Source organism: Ictalurus punctatus, chromosome 16 (genome assembly GCF_001660625.3).
Source record: "Ictalurus punctatus breed USDA103 chromosome 16, Coco_2.0, whole genome shotgun sequence".
Classification (NCBI taxonomy): Eukaryota; Metazoa; Chordata; class Actinopteri; order Siluriformes; family Ictaluridae; genus Ictalurus; species Ictalurus punctatus.
Genome location: NC_030431.2, coordinates 26,800,583 through 26,824,555, shown reverse-complemented (window position 1 = coordinate 26,824,555; position 23,973 = coordinate 26,800,583). Strand labels below are relative to the sequence as shown.

General features: G+C 42.6%; 2 protein-coding genes across 8 annotated transcripts in view; one reads left to right on the top strand and one right to left on the bottom strand.

Moving 5' to 3' along the window:
- Positions 1 to 312: 312 nt before the first annotated feature.
- On the bottom strand, positions 313 to 14,818 carry nln (neurolysin (metallopeptidase M3 family)). Of its 4 annotated transcripts, none has more exons than XM_017488671.3 (14): positions 14,704 to 14,818; positions 12,411 to 12,667; positions 12,146 to 12,294; positions 10,527 to 10,631; positions 10,285 to 10,387; positions 8,415 to 8,575; positions 7,667 to 7,802; positions 7,167 to 7,533; positions 5,851 to 6,052; positions 5,578 to 5,764; positions 5,326 to 5,454; positions 5,016 to 5,152; positions 2,363 to 2,495; positions 313 to 2,190 (listed from the first exon to the last, which is right to left on the bottom strand). In XM_017488671.3, the coding sequence occupies exons 1-14, from the start codon at positions 14,760 to 14,762 to the stop codon at positions 2,123 to 2,125; spliced, it is 2,193 nt and encodes a 730-aa protein (XP_017344160.1). In that variant the 5' UTR covers positions 14,763 to 14,818; the 3' UTR covers positions 313 to 2,122. The 4 variants fall into 4 exon arrangements, with proteins under 4 accessions (XP_017344160.1, XP_017344162.1, XP_017344159.1 ...); XM_017488673.3 differs by having other exon boundaries at positions 14,716 to 14,818; XM_017488670.3 differs by having other exon boundaries at positions 14,692 to 14,777.
- Positions 14,819 to 16,518: 1,700 nt separating this feature from the next.
- Positions 16,519 to 23,973, top strand: part of sgtb (small glutamine rich tetratricopeptide repeat co-chaperone beta) — a 10,898-nt gene continuing 3,443 nt past the window's right edge. The window contains exons 1-10 of one of the 4 annotated variants that reach the window (XM_017488681.3): positions 16,529 to 16,593; positions 17,278 to 17,351; positions 18,312 to 18,427; positions 19,279 to 19,382; positions 20,132 to 20,207; positions 20,635 to 20,734; positions 21,007 to 21,111; positions 21,828 to 21,966; positions 22,145 to 22,207; positions 23,739 to 23,776. In XM_017488681.3, the coding sequence (XP_017344170.1) occupies positions 18,328 to 18,427; positions 19,279 to 19,382; positions 20,132 to 20,207; positions 20,635 to 20,734; positions 21,007 to 21,111; positions 21,828 to 21,966; positions 22,145 to 22,207; positions 23,739 to 23,776 (725 nt within the window). In that variant the 5' untranslated portion in view covers positions 16,529 to 16,593; positions 17,278 to 17,351; positions 18,312 to 18,327. The other 3 variants (XM_017488679.3, XM_017488682.3, XM_017488680.3) reach the window with 3 other exon arrangements.

The following is a 23,973-nucleotide window of genomic DNA, read 5'->3' as shown; positions in this document are numbered from 1 at the left end:
TGTAGGGATCTAGGAGGTGTTTAGGATTCAACCCAGCAAAGTTAAACCCCTGATTGGTCCTAATATTAACATAATCGCACAGCGGTGTCTGATAGGCGTGACGTCTGAACCAATCACAATGCTCCAAAAGGTAGTGCGAGGGGCGGGGCTTATACATCGCCACCAGGTTAGGTTGAGCCGCTTTAATACATCTGAAGTGTTTCATTTTCCACTGATAAAGCACAGAAATCGTCTCTAAACGACTTAATAAACTGACTAAAGAACTCGTTTACTTAATGTTTAGTGTATACAAGTAAATAAGTGGCGCTAATGTAAATATAGAAATCTTAAAAGATTTATTGAAGTCATGTTACCTGAGAAACGCAATGCGGAAAAACTGTTGAGTCACAAAGTTAATGTCAGATCTCCATCTAGTGACTGAAAACACATTACTACAGAGCTTCTGATCCATTTACCTCACAAACACTTTTACCATTCTGCTTCTGTTCCATTTACCTCACAAACACTTCACACATTCTTCTTATTCATTTACAGATAATTACAGACAACTCCAAAATTACTAGCACCTCCTTGGGGGGGGGGGGGGGGGGGGGTAATTATAATAATACGATTTCCAACAAATGATATTTTGTGCTTAAACATATTGTAGCTGCAGTGTATCGTTTTATTTTAACATTTTTGTGCAACACAAATAATTCAGTTTTTCTATGATCATGTTGACTTAATGGAGCTTCATTCCATTAAGTGAAGCTCTGTGTCTCCTGGACAAGCTTGGAGACGTGTGTAGAGGACCTCGGGCCATCATCTACCCATCATCTACACACAACTTTTAAAACATTCCTTCATATTCTCAGCTCTGTGTGTGTGTGTGTGAGTGTGTGTGTGTGTGTGTGTGTGTATGTGGACGTCCTCTTCACAGGGTTTCAACTAGGTTAAAATCTGCAGACTGAGACAGACACTGAGGTGAAAAACGCTGATTCTGTTCTTCTTCTTCGGATTTTAACGGCAGCTTGCATCCTCGATGTTGCACTACTGCCATCTTCTGAACTTATTTAACTCCTTTACAGTGCACCATGTCATGTCCTCGTCTTTAGTCCAGTTTTTATTAGAAAGCAGATCGAGTATTTCCTTCCTTTTTCACTCCCACTGCATTCCGATATATTCTTTACTCCATGTCCTGTTAATCCTATTCTTTCCTTATGTCTGTTATCATGTCCATCCTTTGTGTTTCATATTTCCGACAAATAACAAGCACGTGTTCTTCAGTCTCTGGTATTTGACAATGTTGACAAAATCCAGTTGGATGTTTCTCTATAATATGGAGTGTACGTAACGTATTGTGTCTGGTTATAATAGACTCCTCTCTCCTGTTTTTCCCCTTCATCCCCCTTCATCAACTCTTCTTTTTAACGAGATGTCTACCTTTTAATTCTTGATCCCACTACTGTTGGCATTCTTTACTAATTCGTTCCCATACAATGCTCTTCTCTTCTGATCTTGAAAGAATGATGTCTGTATCTATAATCTCTTTTTTCAGCGCTTGCTCTGGGCTATATTGTCTACCCTTTCATTTCCCATAATGACAAAATGCACTGGGATCCACATGAATATAACCTCCTTATCTTGCTTCTTTATTCTTTAATGGATAATCGTTAGTTCATAAAACAGTTCCTGGTGATTTCTTGCCATTCCTGATTTAAGACTGTGGACGGCAGATACTGAATCACTACAGATTAAAGCTTTATTTGCTTTATTTTGTTCAATCCATTCTAATGCTATGATGATGGCATATAGCTCCACGGCATGTACACTTAAGTTATCCGAGGTCCGCCTGCATATCTCATTCCTCTGACTGGGAACTACTGTGCAGAGCCTGTGTTTGCTGTAATTGGATCTTTTGATCCGTCTGTAAAAATGTGTTTAAAAGTTTTGTACTTATGCCTCACATATCTATTAAATTCACTCAGCAAATCAGTCTGTTTATTAATTGGCTTGGTTTGTAAAAGTGTCAAAGCTACTACTAAAGTATCTAACATCCACATAGGGATACTACAGTTTGGAAAAAGTCCTTTTCGTATACTCCCAGGTCTCCCGCTGCTTCATCCCCTGTCCAACCAAAGCTTCATTTTTGTGCTTTTCTTCTCCTCGACAACAGATAAAACTCTGATGTTTTCTTCTCATGATGTTTGACTTGGTGATGATGTGAAAACCAAAATGATTTAATATTAAACTCTGTGGTGCGTATTTTCCTTCACAGAAACTCAGTTCTGAAAATATTACAATAATAATAATAATAATAATAATAATAATAATAATGTGATAGATTTGTGATCTTGTAATAAATATCAGGTGTAAACATTACACTGATTTGCGAGTCCTTTACACTGGAAGAACGCGTCCTGACACGGCTCACGGCCCAGAAACGTTTTCAGCATCTCCGTCCCGTCCACCGAGCCACCAGCCTCCAGAACCACTCTCCTGTACTCCTTACCTACCTGCACACACACACACACAGGATGGCTTAAGGACCTACAGACTCTGTTATTAACATGCCTAACCCACTGTCTAATCTAATATAAATCTACAGTGCATTCAGAAAGTATTCACACCCCTTCATTTTTTTTCTGTTTTATTATGTTGCAGAATTATTGCTCAAATGCTTTAAATAGTTTTTTCCTCCACATCAACCTACACTCTATACCCCATAAAGACAAAGCAAAAAAAACAGATTTGTGATAACTTTGCAAATTTATTAAAAAGAAATAAATGAAATATCAGACTGACATACGTATTCAGACCTCTAACTCAGTACTTAGTTGAAGCAGCTGTGGCAGCGATTACAGGCTCGACCTCTTTTTGCGTATGATGAGACAAGCTGTGCACACTTGGATTTGGGGATTTTCTGCCATTCTTCTCCACAGATCCTCTTAATGTCTGTCAGCTTGGAAGGGAACCGTCGGTGGACAGACATTTTCAGGTCTCTCCAGAGATGTTCGATCGGGTTCAAGTCCGGTCTCTGGCTGGAACACTCAAGGACATTCACAGAGTTGTCCCTTCGCCACTCTTGCTTTGTCGAGGCTGTGTGCTTAGGGTCATTGGTCCTGTTGAAAGTCCTGCCACTGAAACACCCCCCCCCCCCCCCCCCCCCCAGCTGTTATCAGCTGTTAGACCTGATATAGACCGGTGTGTGCCTTTTCAAATCATGTCCAATCAAATGAATTTGCCACAGGTGGACTCAAAGACTCTAATCAAAGTGTGGAAACATCTCAAAGATGATCCAGAGAAAAGGGATGCACCTGAGCACCTACATTTCAGTGTCATGACAAAGGGTGTGAATACTTATGTCAGCGCAATCTTTCTTTTTTTTTTTTTTCTTGTTAATAAATTTGCAAAGTTGTAACAATGTACAAAATGTGAAAAAAAATAATGAAGGGGTGTGAATACTTTCCGAACGCACCACAGATCTAATCTAACATGAAGTATTATTTAAAGTCTTCAGCAGAGCTGAGTGATCTGCACATATGATAACATTATCCCCATAAATTATTTTATAATTCCTTTCTCACAGTCAGTGAAAAGTATGTAAACAACCAGTTTTCATTTAATTATTACAAAAACAAATAATAACATTAATCTTTGAAAATGTATTGTGTGTATTAAAAGGTAATGTTTCATATTTTTCTAAAACATTTTTCCTCATACACAACCCAGAACGTCGTTATTTTTTTCAATGCCAAATACTGATTTTTCATATAGGGTGTGTATATAGTATATAGTGTGTATATATGTTGTGTGTATATATGCTGTGTGTATATAGTATATAGTGTGTGTATATGTTGAGTGTATATGTTGAGTGTATATAGTATATAGTGAGTATATATAGTGTGTGTGTATATGTTGTGAGTATATAGTATATAGTGTGTATATATATAGTGTGTGTATATGTTGAGTGTATATGTTGAGTGTATATAGTATATAGTGTGTATATATAGTGTGTGTATATGTTGTGAGTATATAGTATATAGTGTGTATATATATAGTGTGTGTATATGTTGAGTGTATATGTTGAGTGTATATAGTATATAGTGTGTATATATAGTGTGTGTATATGTTGTGAGTATATAGTATATAGTGTGTATATATATAGTGTGTGTATATGTTGAGTGTATATGTTGTGTATATAGTATATAGTGTGTATATATAGTGTGTGTATATGTTGTGAGTATATGTTGTGAGTATATAGTATATAGTGTGTATATATATATAGTGTGTGTATATGTTGAGTGTATATTGAAAATGGTCTGCACTTATATAGCACCTTTTTTTTAACCTTAGCGGTTCTACAAAGTGCTTTGCACTGGCTCTCATTCACCCATTCACACACACACACGCCAATGATACACAGCTGCCCACATTGTGTGTGTGTGTGTGTGTGTATAGTGTGTGTATTTTATTTGTGTGTGTGTGTGTGTGTGTGTAATGTGTGTATAATGCTTCCTGATATACATTTCTATTACATAAAAAATAAATAATTAAATGGGGGGGTGTAGCTTTGTTATATCCGCAGTGTCATTATCTATCTATCTACCTACCTACCCATCCATCCATCTGTCTAATCTATCTCTCTATCATCCACAAGTATTTATGATCAAATGACTGTTTCATGAAACATTTCCCACAGAGTGTAATATCAGTGTAAATGAATGCAGTGTAGAGATTAAAGCTGACCCGTGGGTCAGTGTGAGACTGTGGCATGTCGCTGTAGTGCACAGTGTGAACATTACTGCTGATAATAACTGCAAATATTCTAAGAAAATGGAGCTAACCTCACACCAGGCTGTTTTTCGCTGACTTGTTATATCGATGTTTATGGCTAAACTGTAGTGAATGAGCTATTATTATCCACATTACCATATAATCCTGCCTCCTTCTGAGTACTTTTATTTTATTTATTTATTATTGTCCCTCTCTGACCAGCACCGCTCTGTCAGACCACCAACACTGTTTTCAGTCACCTTGGGGTTGATGATTCCCTCCTTCCTGAAGCGGCTGAAGAACATGTCCATGGAATAAACTTCACTCCACAGGTAGCTGTAATACTGACCATCGTAACCTCCGGCCAGGTGACAGAAACTCGCCGTCATGTTCGTCCCTGCAGAAACAAAAAAAACAAACACTTTAATTGTTGCTACTTGGTTGTGCAAATTGTTCCAGTCTGGTTTGTGTGACACTGCCCCCCTGTGGACGTGCTCATGTTATACGGGATGGATATGTTCACAGAGCCGTACTGAAGCGTCAGCACTCGAGTGGTCGTTAGTTTATTACCTGGTGTAGCCGGGATTCCCAAAATCTCCCTACAGTGCTTGGAGAACTCGGCGCTGGTGTCAGCAGAAGACTTGGTGTGGAGCGCCTGGTCCACTTTACTGAGCACGATCTGTCTGAGGTTCATCAGACCTGCACACACACACACACACACACACACACACACACACACACACATATAATCAATTATACGATTAATATATTTGAAATATATTTGTATATATTTGTGTGTGTGTGTGTAAACTGATCTCAGACCAGTGTTAGCCACTCTGGAGGCGATGAGTTTATCCAGCAGGCTATCGGGGATGGAGCTGCCGTCGATGTAGTGGCGAGACATCCTCCTGAGTGGCTCCTTCTCCCACACCCAGTTCTCCAGCATCTGAGAGGGAACCTCCACGAAGTCCGTCTCCACCAGCGTGCCGCTGAACTCCGCATAGCGAGTCTGAACAGACACATCATCAGACCGTCAGAACATGCTGAGATCTCCATAAACGCTGAAAGATGATTCAGCATCATAACGAGACGCACCCTGGAGCACAGCTCGTGCATCACGTGACCGAACTCGTGGAAGAAGGTCTCCACTTCATGGTGCTGCAGTAGAGACGGCCAGTTACGTGAAGGTTTGGTGAAGTTGGCCACCATGGCTGCCACCGGGATCATACGCTTCCCGTCAGGACCGAGACAGCCGGGCCGCAGACCGAAACACGCGGCGTGGCCGTACTTCCCTTCTCTGAGGAACAAATTAAGGACCATGTTTAAATCAGATTAGTGATCATTTTACCAAATTTATCAATAAACTACACATTTATATTAAAGCGCTCATTGTAATACGTTATAGTTTCTATAGTAACGGCTCGTTCACAGGGACGTGTACAGCGCACGCTCCACATAAACAGAACAAAAAATCTGTGGCAAGCTGAAGTTTTCTGTAAGGAGAAACGTGTTTATGTAGCGTGTGTGGAAGGAGTCTCCAGTGTCAGCGCTGTGTAACAGTCAGAGGTGAAGCTGGAACTTTACGTTTTCCCAAAACTTCATCACAGAGTTTACACTCCTCTACTGTTTCTCGGTAAGAAGCTACGTTTTTTCTTATTAACGTGATGAGAGAGAAAAAAGAGAGAGAGAATAGAGAGAGAATAGAGAGAGAGGATAGAGAGAGAATAGAGAGAGAGGATAGAGAGAGAATAGAGAGAGAGAATAGAGAGAGGGAATAGAGAGAGGGAATAGAGAGAGAATAGAGAGAGAGGATAGAGAGAGAATAGAGAGAGAGAATAGAGAGAGAGAATAGAGAGAGGGAATAGAGAGAGAGAATAGAGAGAGAGAATAGAGAGAGAGAATAGAGAGAGAATAGAGAGAATAGAGAGAGGGAATAGAGAGAGAGAATAGAGAGAGGGAATAGAGAGAGAGAATAGAGAGAGGGAATAGAGAGAGGGAATAGAGAGAGAGAATAGAGAGAGGGAATAGAGAGAAGATGGTGAGAGAACGAGTGTTTATAACTGCTGTAACGTAAGTGAGAACAGGAAGTCACTCATTCTGTGATCTATTATAAGGATGGCTAAAAAGTGTGATGAGTCGTTCATTAAAAAATAACAAGTGTAACTGTTGGTAATCTGCTGTGGTGTAAGAAAAATAAAACACTCGGGGCGTGCAGTTACAGGAAAATAATCACCTTCAGGGTGATAACAGTAACTCACCAGCACATGGTTGATATTTTTGATATATATGTATATAAGTATAATGTGATAACACTTTTAATGTAAAACAAGTTAATAAATATGTAATAAACTCCCTCAGCACATGCCGGGTGTTGCTCAGCATCTCACACTTGAAGGCTTTAAGACTCGTACCTGGGATGTAGGTCCAGATAAAAGCGTCCAATCTCCTCACCCGTGGTGGAGTCGAGTACGGTGTAAAGCTTCACGCTCTCGTGCCACACGTGAGGGTTTTGGATTTGGTGGAAGCGGAGCCCCAGGACGTCCTGGTAGATCCCCAGCAGACCCTCAGTCACCACCTCCAGTGGGAAATACTCGAGCAGCTTGTCCTTATCCACCGCAAACTTCACCTGCTCCACCTGGTTCATGTAGTACGGCAGATCCCACGCGTGCAGCTGTCCGTCACACTCCAGGCCCCGCCTCTGGCACTCGGCTTGTTTGAGTGAGAGGAGGTACTGACGCTCCTTCTGACCCACCGGCTTCAACTTCTCATACAACTCATCTGGAAGACATGAAGACACGGCTGATTCAGTGTGAACTCTCATCTGTTTCTCTTTGTTTGTTGCATGTGATAATAAAAGAACATCTTAGACACTCTAACTCTGATTAAATGTCGCGATGGTTTAATCACTCACCGAGGAAGTGAGACACCGTGTTGGAGTTCCTGGCCATATTCATCTCCAGCACATAGTTAGCATGACTGCTAAAGCCCAGCAGCTTAGCTGCCTTCGCACGCAACTCAATCAGCTGTTCGAGGATTTCTGTGTTCACCTGGCAATAAAAAAACAGCTCATCTTACAACCTTCTGCTGAGTAATGAGGACCGATTTTAAATCAGAAATCAGACTCAGTGGCGCTGCTCTTTGAATCGCTGCTATTAAGTGTAACACAGCAGGTGAGTAACAGATCAGGTTAGTGCAAGGGTGGGCAATCTTATCCAGAAAGGGCCGGTGTGGTGCAGGTTTTCATTCCAACCAAGCAGGAGTCACACCTGATTCCACCTGTTTAATCAATTCATCTTGGCTTTCATTAGATTCAGGTGTGGCTTCTGCTTGGTTGGAATGAAAACCTGCACCCACACCTGTCCTTTCCGGATAAGACTGCCCCCCCTGGGTTAGTGTAACAGATCAGGTTAGTGTAACAGATCAGGTAAGTGTAATACAGCAGGTAGGTAACAGATCAGAGTAACATATAAGGTGAGTGTAACATCAGATTAGTCAAATAAATCAGACAAGTGTAACAGATCAGGTTAGTGCAATAGATCAGGTAGGTGTAATAGCTTGGGTAAGTGTAACAGATCAGGTTAGTAAACCAGGTCACTGTACACATGATCCTCGTACAGAAGTCCAGCAGAGACTCATCGTGCTGTAACTCCACCTCTCACCTCTTTACACCTGCTGTTAAAAGCCGCCTCCATCTTCCTCCTGGTCTCTGGAACGTGACATCTCTTCATCAGAGGGAAGTAGTGCGGGTACGCCAGCGTCACCCTGTACCGCCCATCCTCCGTCCTCTCCAAACCGTTTAAATAACTCTCAGCCAGACCACCTGCACGAGGAGACGCCACGCAGGAGGCCCACTTTACCTTTACTCTACATATATATTAAATAGTGGGGTTTATGGATCTTAAAACAGAGCCTGAAGTAAATCACATCTATGGTTTGTTTAGACGACAAAAACAAGCCAAAAGAGAACAATTTTATTCATTCAAAGACTCGATATAGTACTCTGGGCAGATATAAAGCAGATACATGTTGTGCAAGTGTTATGACTTCCTGGTTCTGATTTAGTATCCTGTAAAACACATTACACTGTACACGCATTACATCATTCACAAGAAAATAAAGAACCTGTGAAAATGTCCACTCCAGACATCTGAACTATCACACTTCTGAGTAATCACCGGCTAATCACAGGCTAATCACAGACTAATCACAGAATAATCACCGGCTAATCACAGAATAATCACCGGCTAATCACAGACTAATCACCGGCTAATCACAGGCTAATCACAGGCTAATCACCGTCTAATCACAGGCTAATCACAGGCTAATCACAGGCTAATCACCGAATGATCACCGAATGATCACCAAATGATCACCGAATAATCACTGACTAATCACAGGCTAATCACAGACTAATCACAGAATAATCACAGACTAATCACAGGCCAATCACAGACTAATCACAGAATAATCACAGACTAATCACAGGCTAATCACAGACTAATCACAGAATAATCACCGGCTAATCACAGAATAATCACCGGCTAATCACAGACTAATCACCGGCTAATCACAGGCTAATCACAGGCTAATCACAGGCTAATCACAGGCTAATCACCGAATGATCACCGAATGATCACCAAATGATCACCGAATAATCACTGACTAATCACAGGCCAATCACAGGCTAATCACAGAATAATCACAGACTAATCACAGGCCAATCACAGACTAATCACCGACTAATCACCGAATGATCACCGAATAATCACCGACTAATCACAGTCTAATCACAGGCTAATCACAGGCCAATCACAGGCTAATCACAGGCTAATCACAGGCCAATCACAGGCCAATCACAGACTAATCACCGAATGATCACCGAATAATCACCGACTAATCACAGTCTAATCACAGACTAATCACAGGCCAATCACAGGCTAATCACAGAATAATCACAGACTAATCACAGACTAATCACAGGCCAATCACAGACTAATCACAGGCTAATCACAGACTAATCACAGAATAATCACAGACTAATCACCGACTGATCATCGAATGATCACCAAATGATCACCGAATAATCACCGACTAATCACAGAATAATCACCAACTAATCATTGAATGATCTCTGAATAATCACTGGCTAATCACAGACTAATCACAGAATAATCACCGAATGATCACAGAATAATCTCTGACTAATCACAGAATAATTACTGATCAGGTTTTCAATACTGATACTGATCTGCTCTTTCCAGGTAAAACAGGAGCACAAAATTATCTCTCAACTCTCAGATAACTACAACTCGATCCGGCTTAAATAATCCTGTTCTCGAAGAACTGCATTAGCCCGAATGGAACGATTATGATGAATAAATCTGGTACACACACATATATATATATATATATATTCAAACTGGGGGGAAAACAGTCTATTAATTATTAGGTTTTTAGGACACACGTGATCTATGACGCTACGGCTTCTGTAGAGTATTTGCTGATGGAGTCCCGTGCAGGTTTACTCACCCAGCTCTTCTGAAGAGAAGATCAGAACTGTGTTTTCTTCATTCACATTCTGGTTGAAATCTATTGAAAGTTCGCTCATTCTTTTAGAAAGTTTTTTGATCTCCTGTGAAATGAAAGACAAATGAAAAAAACTTAACAGACCGACACACACAGCACTGTACTGCAACACACACTCAGCGTCTGTGTACAAAGATGAAAGCTCTACACTCGTATTACAGACACACAGGAGAATGTAATCTCACCTGCTGCACATCTGCAGACAGATGCAGTCCGTTTCTGCTCCCCAGGTTAATCAGCCGCTCCATAAACCTCCGCGACTCGGGGAGTAAATCATTACATCGCCGTTCCTATGAAAACACAGAGATAGTGCACACACAGAAAGCTCTGAAAGCTCCATTCAGGCGTGTTAGTGACTGTTTAGGATGAGTTTCTCATTACTCCACGCTGCGCCGTCGTGTGGAGCGAGTTGGAGGTCAGGCGGCTCGAGACTCGAGACTGCAGAGCTTCCAAACCACAGTCACGCAGTCCGAGTGTCTATAACAACTCAATTAACGATGTAGTAAATACCCTGGGAACAGCACTATCTCATCACAGCGGCGTAGCAGGATAACACACACACACACACACACACACACACACACACACACGCACGCACGCACACACACTCACATCAAAATGCACACCAGAAATAAACAGAGTTACGTGATATTTATTTTTATAAATTTCCCCACGTGCCTCGTGTCTAAAGTTTATTTAAGCTGCTTTATTTTAGCACTGGAGCTTTTCTGCGAATAGACTTCTGAAACCCACGTCCAGGACTTCAGTGACACTGCCATGCTGCTGTGATTCAGGACACAGCGGGACTTCCTGTTCTCTGTAAACATGAACTAAACTGTAGAGCCGCTGCTGTAATCATAAAGACTGTCCTTATCTCATCCCAGGACTCACGATCTGCTCACGCTGAGCATCCTGTAAACACACTCGGCACTGTCCTCACTCTTCTACAGCCGGACACTGTAAGGAAGGAACACTTCACAGAAAACACGAGGTGGTGTGATGCAGCTCGACTCAAGCTTTCTCCTCATGTCTCCTCATGAGGGAGATTCTCCTCACCACCGTCACCCCTGGATTGCTCATTACGGATCTAAATCTGCATGCGGATTTCTGTAAAGCTGCTCTGTGACAAGGTCCATCATTGAAATCATTGTTATAGAAACTAACTCCGCCCCCTAAGGCCCCACCTCCCAAAGTCAGCTCTGAACTGAGTGTGTAAATACAGACTAGCACTGCTATTACACTTCACTGTCAACTGAAGCAAATACTGTGTGTGTGAATTTATCAGATTTTGGGTGAAATAGACTTTCACTAGAAGTGGTCAATTATATCAGGGGTTCCCAAATTTCCCAGGGCAAGGCCCCCAAATGGCATTAACATTTGACCGAGGCCCCCCTTTTGCAAGATGTCTTTAAAACACATTAAAAATACAGACTTCTGAATATATCCCCCTATTTTATTAATAATTACATCTCACATCTTTACATCACATTACATTAGGAATTGATTGTGTGTGTGTGTGTGTGTGTGTGTGTGTGTGTGTGTGTGTGTGTGTGTGGTTGTCTGTAAAAAAATCATGTATTTATTTATTTTTCACACTAAATTGTTGAGGCCCCCTGCGCGGCCCCTGGTGGCCCCCACTTTGAAAACCACGGAGTTATATGACCCTCATAGCTCCAGTGCAAACCTAAAGCAGAAAAACCTTCAGACACAGAACATGTCTTAGATAATTCACTCAGTTTTAGAGAAAAGGGACTTTTTGTTTTTTGCTAAACTTTTCCTGTAATATTTCAGCACACTGTCTTACCTGCAGTGCTATGAGTCTGTGGAACACGTCTGATCTCATACTCATCTCCACGTCAAACTCGGACAGGCGTTTGTCTGCCTCGGTGCTTGCAGACCGCACGTCTTTACACGGGGAGACGTACTGAGGGAAGTCCAGCATGTGCCGGGACGCTGAGGGGACATCACACAGTCACGGGTCCGTAACGAGGAAACGATCGATCAGCTGAAAGACGTGAAGCAGTGTGTGTGTGTGTGTGTGTGTGTGTGTGTTCTGCTTACACACTCACCAGCGTAATCCAGCTTGGCCTCTGCTAGAACCTGTAGCGTGTTCTCATAACACACCTTCTCCACGTCCACCGCCGCCACCGAGGCGTACGCATGCTCCACCCTCTGCATCAGTTTCTCCGTCCGCTGCCGGATCTGCTCCGGGCTCAGATCCCACCTCAGCTCGCTCCGGTTCTCACAGGAACTCGAACAGCTTTTAGCCGAAATGTCCAGAGCGTTGGGGAGAGTCATTCTGAGCCGCGAGCGGAACCCAAACACTCTGAAAAACACAGAAAAGTCGCTTTACAATACATTTGTGCTCCGTGATTAGAACAACAGAACCCTTTCATAGTGTTCACCTCCTAATCCCAACCGTTTCTCATAAGGAAACACTCAGCTGTCGGGTTCTGCACAGAACGTTTAAGGGTTCCCCCACCAGAACAACGGAAGAACCCTTAAGGGGCTAGATGAAACCGAGTCCAGAGCCGTGTTTTACGGGCACCATCAGCACCGGGATATTTATATTATTAAATCGTGTGTTAGAGCGTGTGTGAATAAAAAAAAGTAAAAAGCAGAAGAGTAAATATAAATTTAAATAAATTATAATCATGTAAGAATACAAATATATGTCAATTATTTTAACAGAAAAAGTCATACTACTAACTTACTAATAACAATAATACAAGTAATAAAATACAAAATGTACAGCGGTGCTTGAAAGTTTGTTTTAGAATTTTCTACATTTCTGTATAAATATGACTAAAACATCATCAGATTTTCACACACGTCCTACAAGTAGATAAAGAACCCAGTTACACACACGAGACAGAAATATTATACTCTGTCGTTTATTTATTGAGGAAACTGATCCAATATTACAGATCTGTGAGGGGTAAAAGTATGTGCACCTCTAGGATTATCAGTTAATCTGAAGGTGAGATTAGAGTCCGGTGTTTTCAGTCAGTGGGATGATGATCAGGTGTGAGTGAGTGACGTCCTGTTTTATTTAAAGAACAGGGATCTATCACAGTCTGATCTTCACTACACGTGTTTGTGGAAGTGCATCATGGCATGAACAAAGGAGATTTCTGAGGATGTCAGAAAAAGAGTTGTTGAAGCTCATCAGGGTGGAAAAGATCACAGAACCATCTGTAAAGAGTCCGGACTCCACCCATCCACAGTCAGGCAGATTCAACACCAATTCAACACCATCGTTCCCCTCCACAGGAGCGGAGACCAACAAAGATCTCTCCAAAAACAAGACGTGTAATAGTCCACGAGGTCACAGAGGAACGCAGGGTAACTTCTAAACATCTAAAGTCCTCTCTCACATTGTCTGATGTTAATGTTCCTGAGTGCACCATCAGGAGAACACTGAACACCAACGGTGTGCATGTCAGGGCTGCAAGGAGAAAGCCTCCGCTCTCCAAAAACAACACTGCTGCCTTCTGCAGTTTACTAAAGATCACGTGGACGAGCCAGAAGACTAATGGAAAAATGTTCTGTGGATGGAGGAGACCAAAACAGAAGTTTTGGATTAAAAGAGAAGCGTTATGTTTGTAATATTTGTAATGAATTCTGAATTAGACCGGCGAATTCTAACGGAAAATCTCACACCAGATACTGACAGCAAAGGTGCACATACTTTTACCACTCACAGATCTGTAATATTGGCTCACTAACAAGTATAATATTTCTGTCTCATGTGTGTAACTGGGTTTTTTATCTACTTGTAGGACGTGTGTGAAAATCTGATGATGTTTTAGTCATATTTATACAGAAATGTAGAAAATTCTAAAGGGTTCACAAACTTTCAAGCACCACTATAAGTAAATTACAAAATATTACACTATGTTATAATTATATACTTAATACTTAGTCTAGCACTAATAATAATAATAATAATAGTAATAATAATAATAATAATAATAATAATAATAATAATAATAATAATAATAATAACAGTGAAGCATTAACACTGTGACAGCGAGAAAAAAGTTATTAAAAATCAGACCTTGTCGATGTCAGACTCCAAATCTGCTGAATGAGTCCAATCACATCAAATCACATCAAATGAAATGAAAAGGAATAAAATAAGATGCTTGTAGGTAATAATGATCTGCAGAAGGCAGTGATAAACCGCTGAGCTGAACCCGAGCTCCTCTTTAACACACTGCGGTATTTCTATAAACGACACGGGGGAGATTTATATCCCGGGTTAAATTTAGTGCCTGTTCCAGTCAGTGTGAACTGCTCCATCAAACAAACAACCCGGACTGTACCGTCCTGTACCTGTACCCGTACCTGTACCCGTACCTGTACCCGTACCTGTAGCCGGTCCCCGTTCTGCTCACAGCCACTCTGAGGAACATCATCTCTCACGCGCAGCCTCGTGTTCAACACCAGAACTGAACATGTGTCCGGATGGGTGCGTCTCAAATCAACACGTCCTCCCTACAGAGTGCACTAACACTAACACTCGGCCATTTCCCCCCTGAGTAACACTGCCCTTCTTCTGTGGATTTGAATGCCCCGTGTTTCCACCATATCACTCACTGTACACCTGATTAGCATCACAACAACACATTAGGCTGCTAGCTAACTGAGGTTAACGACAGCTTAGTCCTTAAATCCTTTTATACAGACAGCACTGTACACCCAACAATAGTGAAAATGGCACCGGATTATCAACATTTCCCTCAGATGTATTACTAAGAAAATGCTCTGTTTGACTAAAATTACACTCTTAGCTTATACACTTAGCATTAATCGCTAATCAAACTTCACGTGTTTCACTATATTGAGAAACGTGAACCCTGCCGTTAGAACGTTGAAGTGGTTCACGTGGAATCTCTTTACACAGATGCCATTTGAACGCACCAATAGTTCCTGACCTAAAATAGTTCCGGACCCAAAATAGTTCCTGCCCTAGTTCCTGTAGTGGAACCCAAACCGCAGGCCCTATCCAGTCCTAGACAGCAAAACAAACCATCAGCATCAGCATCGTGTTTTATACTACAGTGGTATTATTTTACATACAATATGACAGAAAATAGAGCGAATGCTATAATGAACACAAGGGAGGAAAAGAAACTATTTTAAATACTATTTTATTTTGCATTATCAAACTAGTTCTGTATAAAATTAACCGATTGCACCAATCACACCTTAGATTAGTGGATGATGTCTTACCTGGAAACTTTTAGCTAGAGAATGTGTGTGCTAAGCTCGATAGTTAAGTACTTAAGTACTGAATGTAATGATAGTAATGAACGAATGACACATGCAGCGGAATAAATATATTATTTGTTAGGTTTAAATAAATCACTGAAAAAAATGAGAAGTGTAAACTCCTCTGTGATGAAGATGTGGGAAAATTTAAAGTTCCAGCTTTACCTCTGACAGTTACACAGCGCTGACACTGGAGACTCCTTCCGTAAATGTTACATAAACACATATCTCCTTACAGAAAACTTCACCATATCAACAATTACATACAGTTATTAATCCGTTTATTATCAGTGGAGCGTCCGCTGTACACGACCACGTCCTATACTATACTGTTACTATAGAACAGGTTCTATAGCATACGTCCTGTTGCTATAGAAACGATAACATATCAGAACGAGAGCATTAATATAAACCTGTGCTACTGTCAGAGCCGCTGTTCTAGAGAATTAATCAACACCTGACGACCAATCACAATATCCTTCAGGGTCACGGGGAAGCTGGAAACTTTCCCAGGTAGCATGGGGAACAAGACGGGGTACACCCTGGACGGGGTGCCAGTCCATCGCAGGGCACAATCACACACACATTCATACACTACGGACACTTTGGACATGCCTACCATGCATGTCTTTGGACTGGTGGAGGAAACCGGAGGACCCGGAGGAACTCCACACACACAGGGCAGAGCAGCAGGAATCGAACCCCAACCCTGGAGGTGTGAGGAAAACGTGCTAACCCTAACCCTAATCCACCTTGAGCTCTTAATCTATACAGAGATCTTCAAATCACTCGCTTTCCTGTCATGGGGAATTTAGGTAGTCGATTTGAGACGCGCCCATCGGCTCGTTTGTTGTGTATGGAAGGGAATTTGGGCGCGTCCTGAAAGGTCGCGCATGCGCACTGGGCAGACGCGCTGTTTGCAGAGTGGCTGTGACGCTGTGGGCTTGATTGCGGGGCTGCTGGTGGATTGTGCAGGTAGGTGGGCGGGGAGGAAGCATCACCAACACAACAACAACAGCAAGCAGCACTACACTGTTATTGAGGATGTATTTTAGTGTAAAATGTCGGCAGGAGTGTTGCGGAGTTTCCTCACCGGCTCTCGTGTGTTTATTATAAAGGTGACGGATGTTTTTTCAGCTATCACACACACACACACACACACACACACACACACACACACACACACTCTACTGATGCACAGGATGTATTATGGTGTTAATTCTGCATGACGAGATGCACACTGTAGAGTGAAAACAACATCCTCAAAATCCTGTTACATCACATCAGCTGCATCACGTGCATGCGTGTAAACTGCGTGTATGAGACGTGTTTATGAGTCTGAGGGATGTGTAAATGTTTATATCCTGTGTTGTATATAATAAGAGTGTTGCGTTTCTGATGCATGTGATTAGTCAGCTGTTATGTAATGCTCTGTGGCTGCCCGCTGTGATGTGTATGGAGTTACATGTGCACATACATCACACACCAGTCCTGCTCAGAAACCTTCAGAACTACAGTGTGTCTGAACAGAATCATTAATACGAGCTCTAAAATCAGACACGATCCCATCCCTGGTGATACTTGTGATGGAACCCCGGTGTACATAGTTGTGCTAATGAACAGATGACGGGAAATGACGGCGATCTGGATGTATTTCAGGATCGATGATCAAATCAGAACAGACTGCAAACTGAGGACGAACTACAGCGTCTTCCTACGGTCCAACTCAAACGGTGTGTTTAATAGAGCAGTATCCGCACAACCTGACCCGAATTGCATGCACATACACACACACGTGTATTAGTGAGTAAGGAGCGGTGACGTGAGCGTGCAGAGAAACTGTCGCATGTGAGAGAGCACTTCACTTCAGCGAGCACTGAGACTCCGTCTACACGCAGCTCACGAGTCCAGGTGAAGTTCACTACTAATGTCCACGCTCACCGGTACCGCTGTGTGTGTTCGGGTCGGCCGTCCTCACGCTTTCTATCACACACACTGTTTAAACAACATCTTAAACACGGGGAGCTCATCGCTAGCAGCACACCAACAACAACTAACAGAAACCCGACGTCCCTGACTGATTAATATTCAGTAGTTACTCATTTCAGTATCAGTGTTGTTCAGTCCACACAGGATTTCCAGGATTTTTGTGATTGTCACGGCGAAAAACGCTTCATTTTTACTGCGGCTTTAAAAAAAGAATTGCGATGCAACTTGAAGAGTTTTTTGTGCTTTTTTTGTGGAAAACTATTGCATCTGCAAAATCGCAATCGCACGCGATAGTCGTGTGTGCGCTTTCACTGTGATGTTTGTTGGTAAACGAGACCTTTTAGCTGTACTCGTTCGACACACGTGAATGGAAGAGGGTTTTGGCTGGATGCGCGTTGTGATGACGTCACATGACGCGTCTCGGCCCGACTCTGCGGAAAATCTGCGGTAATTTTGAAAAATTGCAATCTCCTCCGAATACTGCAGAGTTTGCTTGATTTTGTGTTCATTTCTGTGAAATCCTGGAGGGACTGGTTGGTATTAAAAGTACCAAACAACACACACTCTTACTCTGAGAAGAAACGGTATTGATGGATGAGCACTTCAGACATATTTCAGTCATTTTCAGTTTTTTAACCAAGCACAGTAACAGAGCAGTGTTTAACGCTGGATGGATTCTAGTTCACACCTCTTTTCCTCCTCAGCGTTCTCTCAGACAGCATGGCCGTGGAAAAGCGCTTGGCGTATTCCATCGTGCAGTTCCTCCGAGACCAGACGCGTTCAGGGTCACTGAACTCTGACGAGCAGGAAAGCCTCGAAGGTAACGGCCCCGAGTCACGGTGAAAGCCCGGGAGTGACAGAGACACGCCTCGTTGTGTTTATGTACACGCCGGGTCCTGAATCTTAACATGGACATTAAAATTCCACTCAAGGTTCAGCGTAAAGACTGTGTGGGATTACGTGACCTTGGATGTGACGTGAGCGCGGTGTTTCCCACAGGTTGGGAATGCGAGTGTGGCGGTGGTTGGTGCGGCTGTGACGGTGCGGGTTCAGTAATAAACTAGTCAAAGCTTTATGAATAAACTGTTTATTGCAAATGAATAACTACTCAAAATATACAATTATCTATATCGCAAACATAAATAACGATTAATAAATATATAACTACATATTACAATACAGGTTCCATTTTCACAAAATATTAAAGAACAAAACAGTCTGATTTTTGATGAGTTTAGTAATCAGACGGATCAGAGCTGTACGACGCTGCCATGAGTACAGAGACGTTACTAGGATGAAGGGAGGAACCGTCTCTCTGTTTCATAACCGTAAAAATAAACTCAGGTTTGTTGTCGGCTTCATTATGAACTGACAACTGTGCATCTTGATTGAAAAGAAAAATTGGAATTCAGATTTTACCTACCTGGGCGGGTCTCAATCTACCTGGGCGGGTCTTAATCTACCTGGGCGGGTCTCAATCTACCTGGGCGGGTCTTAATCTACCTGGGCGGGTCTTAATCTACCTGGGCGGGTCTTAATCTACCCGGGTGGGCCGTAAACTGTTTGGGCATAAATAGTTTTAATCTTTAAAAGATGAATTGGTTTAGATGATAAATGTATGGACGTGTTAATGATAAAGTTAATCTCACATTAGTGTTTTTTCTCTTTCAGTCGCAATACAGTGTTTAGAGACGACGTTTAAGATCAGATCCGGTGACAGTCAGCTCGCAGCTCCACAACCTCTCATAGAGATCTTCCTCAACGCACTGCTCAAGGTCAACCAACAGCACCATCCCTCCATCCATCCCCCCATCCCTCCATCCATCCATCCACCCCTCCCTCCATCCATCCATCCACCCCTCCCTCCCTCCATCCATCCACCCCTCCCTACATCCATCCATCCACCCCTCCCTCCATCCATCCATCCACCCCTCCATGCATCCATCCCCCCATCCCTCCATCCATCCCCCCATCCCTCCATCCATCCATCCACCCCTCCCTCCATCCATCCCCCCATCCCTCCCTCCATCCCCCCATCCCTCCATCCATCCATCCATCCCTCCATCCATCCATCCACCCCTCCCTCCATCCATCCCCCCATCCCTCCCTCCATCCCCCCATCCCTCCATCCATCCATCCACCCCTCCCTCCATCCATCCATCCACCCCTCCCTCCCTCCATCCATCCACCCCTCCCTCCATCCATCCCCCCATCCCTCCCTCCGTCCACCACTCCATCCATCCATCCATCCATCCATCTACTGTAATGTTGAATCCTACGCACGCAGCTGCACATTGTAAAAATTCTTTTTTCTCCATTTTTCCTTTATATTTTTATTTCCCCCTCTCCTTTCTTCTCTGTGCCTTTACTTCTCTCCATATTGTCTCATATCTTTCTTTCTTGCTTGCTTTACTGCTGCTAAACAGTTTACAGCTTTTTAAAGCTTTTGTGAATAAAAACTTGCGGTTTTATTCCGTGTAAAAGCACACTCTTCACGTCCTTCCACAAAATACTGAATCCACAGAACGACATCGTGGCCTCGCAAGAGACGTCTCCACCTGCAGAGGACATCGAGAGAGCCGAGCAGCTGAAAAATGAAGGTATGTGTGTGGCTTCCGCTGGTCTGAGTGATGGACAGCAGAATCTGAGCTGAAAGAAACCTGTGACAGATTACAGTAATGCATGGAAACATTGTCTCAGTGACATGTATATGTGTGTAGTGTTATATGTGTGTGTCATACTGTGAGTCGTGTGTGTGTGTAACACTGTAACGTGTGTGTGTGTGTGTGTGTTTAACACTGAAGTGTGTGTAATGTTATAAGTGTGTGTAACATTTTAACACTGTAATACTGTAACACTGTAACACTGTAACACTGTAGCGTTGTCATGTAGTTTGTGTCTGTTGTACTGCGAGTTTCTATCATCTCTCTTAGACAGTAATTTTAAGTGTAATTGAAAGTGTAATTGTAAGTGAAAGTGTAATTGTTCTGCGCCGAAGGTCAGTAATCAAGCGGTTTGTTTTTGCAGGAAACAACCACATGAAGGAGGAGAACTACAGCTGTGCGCTGGACTGCTACACAAAAGCCATCCATCTGGATCAAAGAAACGCAGTTTACTTCTGTAACAGGTGAGGACACAACTCGAACACGCACACACACACGTCTAAACCCTGGTTATGCACAGCTACTAAACCTTTTCTGGCCAGACTGAAGGTGTTACCGCTGATCTGAGTGAAGGATTGGAGACACACACTTCACACCGGGTGTTCTTCTGACCATGAAATAAATGAAACAGGAAATGATCTCAGATCCGCGTGCACTGTACAGACGGCGTCACTGCACTGAAACCTGAATGTAGAAAGTAAAAGAGGTAGAGATGAGAATGTCGTGTATGTTTCAGGGCTGCAGCACACAGCAAACTGGGAAACTACACGGAAGCGATCGGAGACTGTGAGCGCGCCATCGCTATCGATCCCGCGTACAGTAAAGCGTACGGACGCATGGGGTGAGGAGCTCACCTTTATTTACATTTTACTATAGTCTACACTCTGAGCTGCTTGTTATTAGCTACAGCTATCACACAGGTCACTTTCTAGGGTTGGAATTACTGACTAGTCCATCTGTTGCACTATTCAAAGTATTGGCGCCCCTCCACCCTGTCCGTCAGTGGAAAGGGATGTCTAATGGAGCGGCTGTGATTTGGGCAGTGATTTATTCTCGGTTCATTACTGACACGAACAAACGTCTCCAACAGCCAATCAGAAACAGGCTAGAGCACAATGAACACACACTGATCTGAGAAGGGCTGTATTCAAATTCATTAACCTAATGTATTTAGGTGGGGAAAGTTCCTGGTGTTCAGAGTCGGGTCATGCAGCTGCTTCAGTGGATTTTCTGAGCTTCACATTTAGATGATTCAAATCACCTGCGTGAAGTTCTCACCTCTGAGGTTGCCAGGTATTCCTCGAGTAGAAGCGTATGAGATGGAGTTTTTCAGTGATGCCACAAGATATGAGGTCATGAAACAGTAATGCAGGTTATTTTATCGTGCGTTTACTCCGGTGTTACGTGCTAACACCTTTACTGCGTTTCGGTGTTAAATCCTCGCTGCATGATTAACTCTAAACACCGCTCTAACTGAAGACCAACACAGTAGTAGTGTGTAATAAAGAGATGAAATCTTTAGCAGTGATGATTCAACAGCTGGTTTTTGGGTTGAAGGTTGGCGTTGGCTGCCATGAGCAAGTTTCCGGAGGCCATCACTTACTTTAAGAAGGCGCTGGTTCTGGATCCGGAAAACGACACCTACAAATCCAACTTAAAGACCGCTGAGCAAAAAAACCGAGAATCCTCGAGTTCTGTGAGTAGAACAAACTGCAGTCCTGGACGTGTCTGAAACGTAACTAGAGACAACATCTTAGCTTTAGTTCCAGAATGTTCTGAGGTAACTAGTCCATGGATTATTGTGTACAGTTAAACATTTCAGGTGTGTGTGTGTGTGTGTGTGTGTGTGTGTGTGTGTGGGTGTGTGTCCTCAGACGGTGTCCAGACTGGGCTTCGACATGGCCAGCCTCATTAACAACCCAGCGTTTATTAGCATGGTAAGAAGCGCTGGTGTTGGTAGCAGCTTTGTGGTAGTTATACCGTAAACTTCAGAATGCGTCACACGTTGACCTTTTGGCGTGCCGCTGTTTTATACGGACGAGTTTGAGATGTTTGGAACGTGCAGTTCTCGGATTCTCCGTGTGGGTCCAGAGCGGAACAGATTGTCTATTGTTAGAATGAACGTGGAGTCCGGTAACATGACCTCACACTGACCCGCCGGAGCCGTGATCCGTAACCTGAGTGTTGACCAGATGAAGATCTGGACAGCTGCTCCGTCTGGAATTTTTTACAGATAAAACCCTAAATGCTTTTCTGACATTTACAGACGGCTTGAATAAACCACGAGCGCATTAAAAGTCATTATGATTATTATTATGATTATGATTATGATTATTATTCGGAGGTGTCTCGGAGTAACTCGAGCCACGATTCCCTGTGGGTTTTATCTTTGTCTGATGTATGGATGATATAACGTCATATCTTTCTCTGTTTCTTAAAAAGAAGAGAGGTCTAGCTGACAAATCAGGGCCTTCATTGTTTAATATACACACAGCTAAAGTGGTGCTTGAAAGTTTGTGAACCCTATAGAATTTTCTACATTTCTGTATAAATGTGGCCTAAACATCATCGGCTTTTCACACACGAGTCCTACGAGTAGATAAAGAACCCAGTTACACACACGAGACAGAAATATTATACTCTGTCGTTTATTTATTGAGGAAAAAAGAATATGTGCTAACTTTGACCTTTAGCTTAGAATTTCATTGTAAATTGAACAGAACCCTTCCCCCCTGATGTGGCCCGGATTGACATTTTATTTATTATTAAAGGTGTAAATGTTTATACATACGTATATGTCTATATCTCCGACACGCTCACTCCATCTTCCACGCTGAGAATCCGAATCCGCTACAGGTTCCAGCGTGTTCCTGTTAAATTAGACGTCTCGCTCATCGCTCATACACGGATATATTTCATAAAGGGAAAAATAGAACAATATTAGCCGTTAGAAATATATAATAAATAAAAAGAGGTCGTGGCTTTTCTGTTGTCAGAGTAATACACACTCAAGACACTGAGATAATAAATCTGTTCTCTATATAAACCTTCTTTTATTCTCTACATTAACACAGCCTCTGTATTTACCGTACAGTTAACAACATTACAGATTAGCAAGAACGCAGAACCACATAAAAGACAGGGAACGTATGTGAAAGCTCTATAAAGCTCCAAAAAAACATTTTCACACGGTACGAGCGTGACCTCTGACCTTTAAACAAGAGTAAAGTGTATTTATCTCCGTGACAATCGAGTCTTTAAGAGTCAAGGGATTCATTTTCTCATCACGTTGCCTGGTTTGATTTAATCCCTCGTTATAGTTTATTCTGGTCTGGATTATTGGGTTTTACTGCACCGCACGTCTGATTCTCGTCCTTATACGTGATGTATAATCATATACGATGTGACGTACTCCTGAGGCTGTATCTCCATCAGACTTGTGGTTTATTTCCTCTCTGTTATCTCCAGGCTGCCAGCGTGATGCAGAACCAGCAGGTTCAGCAGCTGTAAGTGCTTCAGTATTACATTATCTACTTTATTCTTCCTGACAGATCCTCAGTGTTGATGTAGTGTTCAGGAGATTTAAGATCTCAGACGCTCGGTGATGAATCCCGAGCGTTAACCCCAGCAGCTCTCGGCGCGGGGACGTGACAGAGATGAACAGGTGGAACGTACCACGTGGAATGTGTAATAAAGTGTGTGA

Bases quoted from the DNA above. Each gene is read 5' to 3' on its own strand.
- nln (XM_017488670.3), bottom strand. From the start codon at position 14,762: ATGATGTTCCTCAGAGTGGCTGTGAGCAGAACGGGGACCGGCTACAGG. The intron at 7,534-7,666 runs GTGAGTGATTAA...CATGTCTTCCAG, and splicing joins CACGGTGTCTCACTTCCTCG to ATGAGTTGTATGAGAAGTTG. The intron at 6,053-7,166 runs GTACGAGTCTTA...TTTGTTCCTCAG, and splicing joins TATCTGGACCTACATCCCAG to AGAAGGGAAGTACGGCCACG.